The sequence below is a fragment of the Callionymus lyra genome, chromosome 8 (genome assembly GCF_982586985.1).
Source record: "Callionymus lyra chromosome 8, fCalLyr1.hap1.1, whole genome shotgun sequence".
NCBI classification, from domain to species: domain Eukaryota; kingdom Metazoa; phylum Chordata; class Actinopteri; order Syngnathiformes; family Callionymidae; genus Callionymus; species Callionymus lyra.
In genome coordinates this window covers 9080658-9094541 of record NC_141825.1, presented here as the reverse complement: position 1 = coordinate 9094541, position 13884 = coordinate 9080658, and the positions used below count along the sequence as shown (strand labels likewise).

The 13884-nt window shown below is 37.2% G+C and overlaps 1 protein-coding gene across 4 annotated transcripts in view; it reads right to left on the bottom strand.

Moving 5' to 3' along the window:
- tln2b (talin 2b) overlaps nt 1-13884 on the bottom strand; it is a 126825-nt gene that overhangs the window by 54331 nt on the left and 58610 nt on the right. For all 4 annotated transcript variants that reach the window (XM_087797604.1, XM_087797605.1, XM_087797606.1 and 1 more), the window contains 6 exons: nt 9866-10021; nt 8368-8469; nt 8207-8283; nt 2428-2611; nt 337-450; nt 25-133 (listed from right to left, as the gene is read on the bottom strand). In XM_087797604.1, the coding sequence (XP_087653730.1) occupies nt 25-133; nt 337-450; nt 2428-2611; nt 8207-8283; nt 8368-8469; nt 9866-10021 (742 nt within the window). The remainder of the gene's footprint in view (nt 1-24; nt 134-336; nt 451-2427; nt 2612-8206; nt 8284-8367; nt 8470-9865; nt 10022-13884) is intronic.

Below are 13884 nucleotides of genomic sequence, written 5' to 3'. Positions count from 1 at the left end.
TAAGCCGAGGAGTATTCCACTTACCTGCAGTGAGATTGACCACCGATGCTGTTCCGGCAGTGATGGCATCCACCTGAGAGTGGATTTCATGTTTGGATTCATCCACTTTGTTCTGCACCCAAACCCTGGACGCCTGTCAAGAAGGGAGATTTATTATCTTTTATCACAGCGGGAGATTTGTTTGTATGAAAACGCTCATGAAGAATTGAAGTGAGACAGATTTTTCAATCATTATTACAACAAAAAATGTATTATCGCAGCTATTAATGCTGAGGAAACATTAGCGTCGGTGGTTAAAAGTTACAGGACGTGGATCTAATACAGAGAAGGATGTACCAGGTCGTGGCCCAGCGGGGGGAGATTATCTACGTGTCCGAGTTCAGCCTGAGCCTGCTGCACCGCCTGCATGCTGCTGTTGATGGTTCCCATGAGGGCCTGCTGAGCGTGACTCTGAAGGACAAGAGAAGAGACGTCGCTTAGAAAAATCACAAGATCTTCACCAGCAGCATCACTAGAAGGTGGAGCTAACATTGTTAGCTAATGTTAGGCTAACCGTTTTAGTATAGCACTAGAAGATGTAGCAAACAGTAATAGCTTACACTAGTAGATGTAGCTAACACTCGTAGATGTAGCTAACACTAGTAGATGTAGCTAACACTGGAAGATGTAGCTAACACTAGTAGATGTAGCTAACACTAGTAGATGTAGCTAACACTAGAAAATGTAGCTAACACACGTAGATGTAGCTAACACTAGTAGATGTAGCTAACAGTGGAAGATGTAGCTAACACTCGTAGATGTAGCTAACACTAGTAGATGTAGCTAACACTGGAAGATGTAGCTAACACTAAAATGTGTAGCTAACACAAGTAGATGAAGCTAACACTAAAACATGTAGCTAACACTAGTAGATGTAGCTAACACTAAAACATGTAGCTAACACTAGTAGATGTAGCTAACACTAGAAGATGTAGCTAACACTAATAGATTTAGCTAACACTAGTAGATGGAGCTAACACTAGTAGATGTAGCTAACACTAATAGATTTAGCTAACACTAGTAGATGTAGCCAACACTAGTAGATGTAGCTAACACTAGAAGATGTAGCTAACACTAGAAGATGTAGCTAACACTAGTAGATGGAGCTAACACTCGTAGATGGAGCTACACTAGAAGATGTAGCTAACACTAGTAGATGTAGCTAACACTAGTAGATGTAGCTAACACTAGTAGATGTAGCTACACTAGTAGATGTAGCCAACACTAGTAGATGTAGCTAATACTAATAGATGTAGCTAACACTAGTAGATGTAGCTACACTAGAAGATGTAGCTAACACTAGTAGATGGAGCTACACTAGTGGATGTAGCTAACACTAGTAGATGGAGCTAACACTAATAGATGTAGCTAACACTAGTAAATGTAGCTAACACTAAATGGTGTAGCTAACACTAGTAGATGTAGCTAACACTAATAGATTTAGCTAACACAAGTAGATGTGGCTAACACTGAAAGATGTAGCTAACACTACTAGATGTAGCTAACACTAAACTATGTAGCTAACACTAGTAAATGTAGCTAACACTAGTAGATTTAGCTAACACCAGTAGATGTAGCTAACACTAGTAGATGTAGCCCAACACTGAAAGATGTAGCTAACACTAGTATATAGAGCTAACACTAGTAGATGGAGCTAAAACTAGTAGATGTATCTAAAACAAAGGTGTAGCTAACACTAGTTGATGTAGCTAACACTAAAATATGTAGCTAACACTAGTAGATGTATCTATCACTAGTAGATGTAGCTCACACTAGTAGATGTAGCTAACACTAAAATATGTAGCTAACACTAGTAGATGTATCTATCACTAGTAGATGTAGCTAACACTAGTAGATGTAGCACACACTAGTAGATGTAGCCAACACTGGAAGACGCAGCTAACACTCGTATATTTAGCTAACACTAGTAATTGTAGCTAACACTAGTAGATTTAGCTAAGACTAGAAGATTTAGCTAACACTAATTACTAACTATTACATTTAGTTTACTTAAAATAAGTTTTCTTTTATATTATATATATTCTTTCATCCCTTATATTAAAATATTTAATTTTGCAGTATATGAAAGTCCTAAAATAATTAAATACTATGAAATGTGAATGAATTACTTTAATTGAAAATAGTTTCCCTTTGACTCTTCAAATCAGTCCGTGACCATTAGACGCTCACACATAATTCCAGCATCCACTGCGGTTGAATCAACCCTAACAAAAGGGAAGGGATTATCCAAATATGCACAAAAACAGACTTTATGATTGTCTCGGGGCGGCATGACATTTCTTTGGTCGACATAGAATCTCAAATATGCTCTGAAAGGCTACAAGACCAGATGAGCAATGGTCGACATTGTGCACTCATAAAGCTCACCAGCGGGGGCATGTGTCCTCTGTGCATCTGGCCGGTGGTGATCTGCTGCTGGGCCTGAGGCATTGAACCCACGTTGAAGTTGTCAGGGCCACCGATGGACCCTGAGCGGATAATACCAGGAAGCGCGACGGAGCCGTGCTCCACGCGACCCACCCGGTTGAACTGTTGCTGCAGGATTGTGGACCTGTGACGGTAACGATAAGAAAAATGAAAGAGATGATAAGATCTGAGGGAAATAAAAAAAAACATCAAGGACAAACACTGCTGTGATCAACATCAGCTCTTAGAAACAGAGGGACGTTCAAGTATAGATGCAGTTATTCTATTTACATGTCATCCATTAGGAATTGTTCAAGAGCTCAGCAGGTTCTGAGAACAACATTTTGGAGGATATCAAAAGTTCTTCTTTCTGATGGCAGGGTGCCTCCCTGTGCTTTCCTAGACAGACTAAATGATTTTGAGATCAGGGCACTGTAGGGGTCCTCCACACTATCTCAAGTTAGCTCAATGGTTTAAGACTCTTAGGGTTGTTTGCACTCATGATGCTTTTTCTCCCCACGTAGCATTTGATTCACCCTGCTTTATTGCCGCACACGTTCACATAGAATCCTCTTTGTCTGATACACTAGATTTTACTGCATCATTATGGCTCTCGCAGCCTCCTTTTCCACTTTAAATCTCGAGGGTCGAGACTTGTTGCACTTCCGGAACATTCAGGATTTCAAAAGGGATGTAAGCTCGATGTCTTTTATTGCCAGCATTATTTTTCATACACCTACGATCTTCAACATTGCTCTTCTCTACTTCCACTTCAAAAGAACATCTTGAGAACTCCTTGAGGGTTTAAACAAACAATCTTTTGTCCTTTTGTTTCTGCCTTTCTTCTCCATTACTTCTGATGAAGATTTTTTGTACAGTTGTTGTAACAGTGTTGAGGAGGAAAAAAAACAGACGAAGAAGAAATATTTATATTCATTGATTACAATTTACAGTGTGTATATAAAGATAATTATAAATCAGTAAATCAAAGATTAAGAGCTGAAAGACTAAATATAAATGGTTAACTAAGAAGGCACCGAGACAGCACATACCTCCTTCAAGGAGATCATTACACATGACTCTCTGAGAAATGCTTCTAAGCTTTAAGAATTGTGTTGGTTCAAGGCAAAGAAAAAAAATTGGAGATTGTTTTTGCAGCTTAGGGGTTAAAACTCAGGCCCCCGGACGCATTAGTCTTAGCAAAGTAACGGAGTTGTGAAATTTACAGACACTTAAAACATGTTGTTGTCGCATAAAGTTTATGTATTATCTTGCTACTTAAATGGCGAGTGAGCAGCAGCAGTTACAAGCCATACAATGAGAAAACAAGAAACTTTCCTCTTTCTAAATCCATATGTTTATTCAGAACAGTCAAATATAAGGTAAATATTTAGTTTAGTAAAAAGGAAAACTGTTTGTCTCTGATCCATTATCATCTGAAAATTCCTTTTCAAAGATGTTTTTGATGTGTTAAGTTAAAAAAAAGTGGCTTAGAAATACCAAAAAGCATTTAATCTACTCAAACTAGTTATTAAAACATGAATTGGTTTTACACTGATATGATCTCCCACTTAAATTCTCAGGGACCCACATTCAAATGACAAAGTCATAATTCAGGCTATTATGATGCGAGCAACTGTTTTCAAGCTTGAGTGAGTATTTATACAGAAATAACAGAGATATGTGCCAGCTCAACAGATGCTGCTGAATGTATTAGTTAATGATGTTTTTTAAGCGGCGACAATTATGTTTTTGTGCTGAGAACCATAATAAGCGTTCAATTAGCAAGAGAGCAGCAGGGATACGCTGTCGTACGGAGTGGTGTTCCGACGTTTGCTACGCAGGGCGTTCAACCTTCCGTGCCACTTTGATTTATATCATTGAGGCCGTTTGCAAAAATAGGGAGATAATGATCTACTGGGATGAAAATCTGGTGCAGCTTCTACATTTTGATCTTTAAATAGAGAAATGGTTTTACTTTTGTATATTTTGTTGCTTTACCCCACAGTTAGATCACCCTTTATGGCTATCCATCACATGTGTTTCTTTTCACCACCTTTAGTAGCTTCAATAGCAGCTAGGTAGCTTTTTTAAACATGTTGTTTTGAGTTTGCTTCAAAATAAAATGTCAATCCCTGTGGATAAAAAAATATATACTGTATATATATTTTATTCAAAAGGTATTTTGACATGTCATTTGTAAGTCCGCTGTTGCTTTTTCAAAGCATTATGTGCTAACCACAAGAGTGCACTGTCTGACCTGCGTGGAAACTTGTTTTAAGATGGTAAAAAATTAAAAATGTGGCTGTTTTAGTGCAAGTCTTACTTTCAGTGAAGGCCAAAAAGGCTCAAGATCATTGTATTTCAGGTAAATAGTTAAGCTGTGCAAGTAAGTAGGTAATAGTTATTTGTAAAGCACCTTTCTAGACCAGGGTCGCAAATCACTTAAACAATCAAAAGCAATACACAGTAAAAAATAAAATACAGATTTGAAAACTCAGGAAAAAGCCTGCACAAATAAGAATGTCTTAAGATGTTTCTTGAAGGAGTCAGTAGATCATCAAACACAGAAGGAGATGAAGTTTGTTCCAAAGCTTAGGAGCAACAGTCTGGAAGGATTTTTCTCCTCTGGTCCGGAAACGTGATCAGGAACCATCAGTATATTCTGTAGTTTAGTTCTAAGTTTTGTACTAACTGCAGGCGAGACAGCTCCTTCTTGTTTAGACAACAAAATAAACTGTTTCAATAGTCCTAACAAGAAGACACAAACGCAAGGATTATATGGCCTAAGTCACCCAAGTACAGACTCAACCCTGGAACTTTATCATCAAGCACAATAACCAGATTTTCAGTTTTGTCCACATTTAGCTGCAAAGTGTTTTCACTCAGCCTCTTTTGGATCAAATGAGCAGTAGAGCTGGATGTCATCAGCAAAAATGAACAAAAGAAAGAAACATAAGGAAAGATCAGGGGAATCAAGTACAGCAAAAATAATAAAGGACCCAAAACAGAACCTTGAAGGACTCCACACAACAGATGTGGATTCAGACCTTCTTTGATTGGCAGATACACTGAAACTGCGCCCAGAAAGGTTTGACGAGAACCACTGTAACACAGACCCAGACTCTTCTCAGCAGGATCTGGTGATCATTGGTGTCAAAGGATGAGGACAGATACAACAGAACCAGAATAGTGCATTTACCCGAATCAGCCGACATCATGATGTCACTGTATACTGTATACCCCAGGTATTCCACTTCTGTCAGGATCAACTAATGCAGGGACAGTTTTGCTCTCATAAAATCCATGGGTGTCCCAGATTAGTGGAACAAGCTTCCCATCATGTACGATTGGCTTTTCCAATCCTCTGCACAGGCTTAAAAAACAAACTGTTTAGTCTACAACTAAAATCTTTTTAAACCTCCATGATAGTTGATTTTCTTTGGGTTGTCATGTTTCACAGGGTCACCAGTGAGATGAGCAAAAAGACTAATTGCTAATAGTAGCTGGGTATCCATTACTCAGGGAAACTGTCAAACATATTTATAGCACAATAAAAAGCTGTTAATAGAAGCACTGTATTAAAAACACCTTATTACCTTTTGCAAAAATATTGCCAAAATAAGTATTATTTCCACAACTGACTCGTTACAGCCCGGAAAACATGGCGTAAAAAAAGGAGACTTTTCTGGGCCCCATTGTTTTTTGAAAGCAATCTTCTGACCACGGAGTATTTTTGGTAGTTATTATGGTTGTTCCCAAAAAAACCTTAAAATGAAAATAGATTCAAATTATATTTAATGGAATTTTAGGTATAATGGTTTCATCTTGCAAAAATGGTGACCCTTTCCTGGGGTTGCCCTGATACTTCCTCCCAATGGGGAATGCATAAAAAAAACTTGGTATAAATGCTTCCAGAAGACATTTTAAAGAGCTACCCGAGCCACCTCAAATGGCAGAGAAAACTCATATCAGCCACTGGTACTATGGTCTCTCTGCCTCAACTTAAATATTGCAAAAACAAAGTCACTGTTGAATCAACACACAGCTGAATTTCAAACTAATAAATAGACATTCTGTCAGGATTAATTGGAACTATTCCTGCAAAGTCCAGTGAACCAAAATACTCAAGAGTTCAGTGTTGTGAGGGGCTAATTAAAATGAAGTCGGCATCCCTGCCAAAAATTGGGATCTTATCCAAAGTTGCCAATTAGCAAACCATATTGAAATGTTTTGAGGAATTGGCAACAAGATAACTTGTCAATTTGTCTTGCTCTAGCCGAAAACATAAAAGCACAGAGGAAGCGCTTTAAACCTTATGAATTTATGTTTATTTTTAATCAAGACTGAACGAAAAAACGATTTGATTCGAAAATTGTCAGACGAGAGACTGACATTTTGTAAATGATTAATCTCGGTTGCAAATGTGTTATTTTGAGATGCTGGTAATGTGTCTTCTAAACTACCATCTAAATAAGATCAATACCTCTCTTTATCTGGTAATAATTCTCAAGCAAATACTGAACAGGAGTGTCTTGACTTTTTCACTTTACTGTCTGCCTGAACAGACAAGCTAACGTCTCTCCACCACCCGCAGATAAAAGCCGTTGAGATGAGAAGACAGATGGGCTGGAGAGGAGTTTGGAATCACAGACTTCCTCTCTCTGTGTAGTGATTGAACACACCTAAATAAAGATTGACAGGGCTTTTAGTTACTGCTTTTCACAGGTAATGAAGGGAAAGGATCTCCTTTTGCTCAGCAATTGACTAGTTCATGGTATCTCTGCCACAGTTCAAACCCAGATAAATGAATCAGTTAAAGTCAGTGGTCGAGAATCAGGGCCCGCAAGGGAATCTCTGCTGGCCTACAACTACTCACAAAAGTAAATATATAATGTAGGTTATTTAATTTAATATCCACTTGGCCATTTCCATTGTTAAATATAATGGTAGAGTTTATATTCAATCATGTTTCAGCTAGCTAATGATGTCACCTAATATGCTAGTCAATCAGCTTTTGAGTCAATTATCATTAGGCTAGCTAGCGAACCTTTTCATTTTATTTCACAAGTAATCAATCCTTGGTAAAGAAAACAAATGCAAATTATGTGTTTTATTTATTATCCCCGTTTTGGTGTCTTATATGAAACTTCACATATACTTTTGGTGGACTTCTCGGCGAACTAAGGGTTAGGAGAGCAGAGCTAATTATAAAGTAATAACAGGCTTCACTCCTCTTACAGCCGACTGTTATCACGCCCTGCTTTGTTTATACAACAAGTCCCTTGGAGGTGGAGACTTCCAGGATTGATGATGCATGATGACAAACCTCGATGCTTGACCAATCACAGCAGAGTGGGTGTTGTTGGAATGAACAACATTTAATCTGGTGCTATTATGAGGTGGATTCATTTAAATTGGACGGAGGTGTATTTGAACACTTCCACACCGCAGACATGTTGACTGGTTTGGTTTTGCTTATGTCATCATAACATCCTTTTGTGGTGTTTTGGCGTTCAAAGCGTTTTAGCCAAAAACGGAAAATGCACTCTCGGCCATTTTCAGAAGTTGACTTTTTTTTGGTGCTTCCCTAACGTACCATAGGAAGTAGGACCCAAACACAGTTTTAATAGGTTCAAATATTGTTTTGTGTTTGCCTTTTCTCGCTTTTATAAATGAGGCCCCAGAACTCAATTGTGCTCACCGAGGCAATAAAGTGGACACAATAAATAAGACTTACTTCTTCGGAGAGACCGACTCCTCCAGCATAGTGGACTCTTCGTCTCCCTCCAGGCCAAAACGATCTTTGCTCTGCTTCTGCAGGAGAAGAAGGAGACCACAAAACGTCATTAAAGACTTCAAATGACTATGTTCTGCTGTATGTTTTGGGCCACAACTTGCCTTCTTCAGAATGATGTCAATGTAGCCGGCAATAAGTTGAGATATCTGCTCTCCTTCCGTTGTCTGCACGGAGTAATAGCTCTCCTGGTACTCACCGAAGTCCTGCAACCAGAGTGAAGATATTAACGTCTGCCTCAGTGTTGTGGACGGCGACTCAGTTTCCCATGAGGCCCCATCAAAACCAGGACAATGTGGGATTATCATACATGTAGACAACATGCTTTTACTTATCCAAAAAAACAATATTAATTTAGCAGACCATTTTTCGGGCTTTCAAACAACAAATAACAGAAACAAATGTGAAGAAATAAATGTTCTGAATTTTAATATTATAATTACCCATAATTATTGACAATTATCCCTGAATGTCTCTAATTATCTTAAATTAAAACGATTAACTGTCATTTAGAATGGATTTCAATAACATGGTTTTTGTTTATAGCTGTCTATTTTCTCACATTTTTAATTTGATGTAAGAAAAAGGTTTCTAAAAATAATACAAATATTAACCCTTGTGTTCTCTCATTTGTTTTTGGGCCTTTGGGTCTCCTTGACCCTGAGATTAAACAAGGGTTAAAAAAAACAGGCATCACTCGAAAATAAACACAAACATCCGAAAACCTTAAATGGAAAATCTGGGGATCATCGAACATATCACAAAAAATAAATATCAAAAAGATGATATGGATGGAATTATTAATGAAAGCAAACTTGCACAAATTATGTATATCATAAAACTAAACATTTAAAAAATACAAAAAAAAAAACGAAAAGAGAAAAATTTAAATATTATTTATACAATTCATTAAAATTAGATTTTGGCATATTATTGGTTAAACAAACGAACAAACAAAAGACAATCGTCAACATAATTAATTCTTTCAGGGGAGGTCATTAAGAACTGAAAAAGTATCTTATACAGAGTAAAAGTAAAAAAGAAATATTTGTAGAGCGCTTTTCTAGACCAGGGTCACAAAGCGCTTAAACAATAAAAAAAAAACGTAATAAAATATATTCTTTAAAGGTCAAAACACCACCGAGACAAACACAGGAGTCTCAGAGAATCAAGGATTTGATTCTATGCTACGAAACAGAGAGAGGAAGAGCATCGTACCTACGAAACCTTAAGAACAAATGAAACGATTGTTGATGCAGAAAGAAAGCAGCCATGTTTATTTTTAGCCTGAATCGAAGGTGGCAGCACAGGGGTGAGTTATTTATACCTTTTTCATACTCTATTAATCTTTAAATGGTGTATTTTTTGCGAACGTGGAGATAAAAATGACATTTCTGTTGCCGACAGCTGGTAGAGAAAATTGAAATGGCTTAGCGGTAAATAATATATTCCACATCAGCACTTTCTTTTCCTGGCATTTAAGTCAGATGAAACAGTCGAGTGGTTTGATATAAAAAGATGCTGTCGGAGATTGAACCCGGAGGTGTGGCTAAATGCGTTCAAGATGAATGTAAATTGATCGTCTGAGGGAACAATGAGTACCAGGGTGAAGCTTTTCGGGGAGGCGGCCCATCTTTTGACAGTCGTCAGAGGCCACTCCTGCACCACATCCTTGGTCTTCTCCTCGACACGCATCACAGACTCTTTGGTGATCCCCAGCAGCCGTGGAACCAGCTTGTTTTTGCCCTTCATCTTTTCCTGTCAGAGAAGGATAACATCAGTCCATGCAAAGAGCGCCCACACACTCTGTGATTCACTTCCTGTGAAAATCACGGCTTTTTTTTCTGCTGCGAATACACGCGCTGGCGGCTCGAAGCTTCAAATAAAGAGCTGGGGGCGAGCTGTGTAGTGACCCAAACGACTTCAGCTTTATTTAAATGCTGCTTTATCGAGCAGGGTCTCCACAGGCTTTAGTCACTGTCAGGGCACCGGCGTGTCCGACCAGCTCCTCTGCCCACTGGAAATCTTTGCAAGCTCACTTGAGACACAAAACCCACACTCGTCTCATCTTTGGAATTCACAGAAACACACAACAATTTGGAGCCTGTGGTGTTGGAGAAGGTTAAAAAAAAATGTCTCCGTTGTTCACGAGAATAATAGTGAGAGCTTTTCCATGCTGACTTTCGTTGTATGGACAACAAAATCAATGAGTGATTAAATCTATTAAGATGTGAACTCAGTTGGAACACCAATATAATTGGTTCAACCACAGCAAGCAGCCAAGTCTTACTTGGAAAGAGGATGAAGATAACACAAGCTCAAAATGGTTTCATAGCGATTTGATGGAGCTCTGTGTGTCAGTTCCTATGTTTACTGTTACAAATCAAACATTTTCTGTATGTCTTTGGAACCTGGAATATAAAAGAAAACAGCTCTCTCTAGCTCTTAAAGATATAGGTCAGTTAATCAATAATAATGAATAATAACAAATACATTTCAAATTCACATTATACCTTTCTGGCCTAGTTTCAGTGCGTCAGCCAATCAAATAAGGTCTGAATCAGTGGATATGTTGTGTGGAGTCCCTCAAGGTTCTGTTTTGGGTCCTTTATTATTTTAGCTAAATTTGATTCTCTTGGTAAAATCATTCAGAGATTTTCTGATGATTCTTACATCATTTTTTGCTGATGACATCCAGCTCTACTGCTCATTTGATCCAACTGAGCCCCAGAGGTTGAACAGCTCAGTCAATTGCTTGCTAGAGATCAAACAATGGCTGAGTGAAAACACTTTGCAGCTAAATTTGGGGGGGAAACCGAAACTTGGGTTATTGCGCCTGATGATAAGATTTCAGGGTTAAGTCAGTTCTTGGGTGAAATTGATAGAATGTTGTCAAAATTGACTTCAGTATGATGCTAATGTTCTTCAAAGTCAACCTTTTCTTGTGTATACTATGTGTGAGGTGATGTGTCTTGACCACAAATCTACCAACAGCAATGCATAGAAGCATTATGAGTGAATGGCGAAACATTAAATTCTAAAACATTTGAAGAAAATCAGTTCATTTAAACAGCTTGCAAACGTTTTGAGTCACTTTGCTTAACAAAACCAATAATATCCTTTTATAGGTAACAAAACAAGTGTCTCTTTTCTACCTATATTGTGATTTTAAACCAATATTATCCTAATTTAGTTTTGCTAAATATAAAATATACATTTTAGCATTTGAAATTTTGAAAATACATTGAAGGATCAAATATAAATTTGCTCAATAGGACAGCAGGTGGCGGTTGTGTTCCACAATTCCTTCGCACAATCTGGTAGAAACAGACCAAGAAAGTCCATCAAAAGTGTGGGCAAGACAGTGGTGCCAAAGATAAGATGCTAATCTAAAACAACACCAACACGTGACCCTTTGTTTCTTGTTTCTAGTATCAACGTTCAATTCAAAACTGTTCTTGTTATTTTTCTACCATACAGATAAAAAAGTACATCCCATGGTGCAAATAAAACATTTAAAAATCAGTTCTTCTGCAGACTTCGCATCTGTAAACTTGAATGTTTCATGTGTTCGCAACACAGGGCTTGTTCTGAATTATTCAACAGTCTGGAAATCAGCTTCAAAACAATTCCATATTGATTGACAGCCATCATAAAAGCATATGCTCGTGCACTCTCACGTGCGCGAGGGGAGGCCATTTAGTGTCCATTAGAGAAACTGCACTCTCGTTTAATTCCCTCACTTGGAAACTTGCAGTCAAACCTCCACAAATACCTGCTCATGTGGGTTCATCCCGTTCACACGTCGCATTCCATTCCACTGTAGTGTTCTTCAGAGCAGAACCAGACACAATTGATATTGTCACTGGTATTTCATAGCAATGTTAAAACCCCAGCAGCATGAGACTTCACTCTGCTGCCTTCTGTGTTTGCACCTAAACTTTCACAAATATTGTCCCTATTATCTTGCTAATGTTTGTGTGGGTCACATGAAGGCAATTTAGAAGTGTCAAACTTTAGTGTTGCTTGGGTAAATTAGCTTAAAGAAATTGCCTTTTGACGGACTCTGTGTATTGAACTAGAACTTACAAAAGCACTGAGACAACACATACCTCTACCAAGGAGATAATTGCTTCATGTGTTTATAAATACATGTTCACAGTGTTTCCCACAACCCAAAATCTACACATTTCTATCAACTATTTTATATGATACCAAGCCATACAAGCTACAAGACTAAAACAAACCCAAAAAATATAATATAATTATTTGTTCGTATATTACTTTTACAAACATAATAAAAGATACAATTCACTAACTCATATGCCAGTCAAAGATTGCATCTAGATTTCAATAATTCAAGGTTTACTTTTCAAGCGGTTCAAATATTTAAAAATGTCCTGCAGGCATTACCGCTCTTTCACATGCCTGAGAGCAAATGGTCAGGCTTTTGATTTTTTTTTTTCTCCAATATTCTAGATATCATTAACTATCAGAGAGAATTCAACTGTGTTAAATTACTATTACAACTTTTTTGAAGCATATGATGAAAATATACATTCTTTTTTTTCTCTTGACAGAACTGTTCACTGGTCAAGCATCAATGTTTGTCACTGCCTGTCATCAATCCATGAACTCTCCACGTCCAAGGGACTAGTTGTATAAACAAAGCGGGCGTGATTACAGCTGGCTGGAGGAGGAGTTTTCAGACGGGAGAGAGATTTACAAATGAATAACTTCAAGTTAGTAAGAAATTCTTATTTCTTTTGAATAAGCTTCCAGTGCTAGCATCTCTTTATTAACCCTTAACTTAACCCAACAATGCTTACTCTCAATTTTTTTTTTTTTTTTTTTTACTTAAGTCTTTTATTTGTAAAGCATCTTTGTGTGTCCTAAAAAGTGCTCAATAAATACGATGTATTATTATTATTCAATGCACTCCAATGTAAATATTAGCATTTGGATCTTTTTGTTTCTTGCAATTTAACATTGATTTTTAAAAATCTAGATCAGGCTTTTATAAATGAAGTTGTAAATGGGGCTTTTTTTTTAAAGGGTTTGTCGAACTACAAATTGTAAATACTTACATTTACTAATTTATATTCCTATGAAAAGCTCATTTAGATTAAAATACAGTCAAACTAAATATCTTGCAAATATAAACGTAAAATAATGTATTTCAGCTTTTTTAAACAACAACCGGGATACAAATCTGTTTCATGTATATTTATATAAGAAATCTTGTTTATTTATGTTTTCCTTGACCTTGAGCTTAGAGTGAATGTTGTCATATACCTTTCTTTTTGACCTATGGAAACTAACCATTGTTGCTTATCACATAATAGGAATCGAAGTTGTGTTGTATCTTTCTAACACGTTGCCAAAGAAAAATGTATTTCATTGCCTGAGGTGAATGTAGGACTTTTTTTTGAAGACACTTTTATTTTTATTTTACATTTAAAAAATAAATTCCCTGAATGGTTTATTAGATTCAAACTTAGTTTAATTCCCTTTAATGAAACCTGAAGCCATTTTTATTATTTCATAGCAAAATGAATAATTTACAGTATCTCTGCAAATAGCTGACTATTGACCCATCAAAAATTCCTGCATAACGTGTG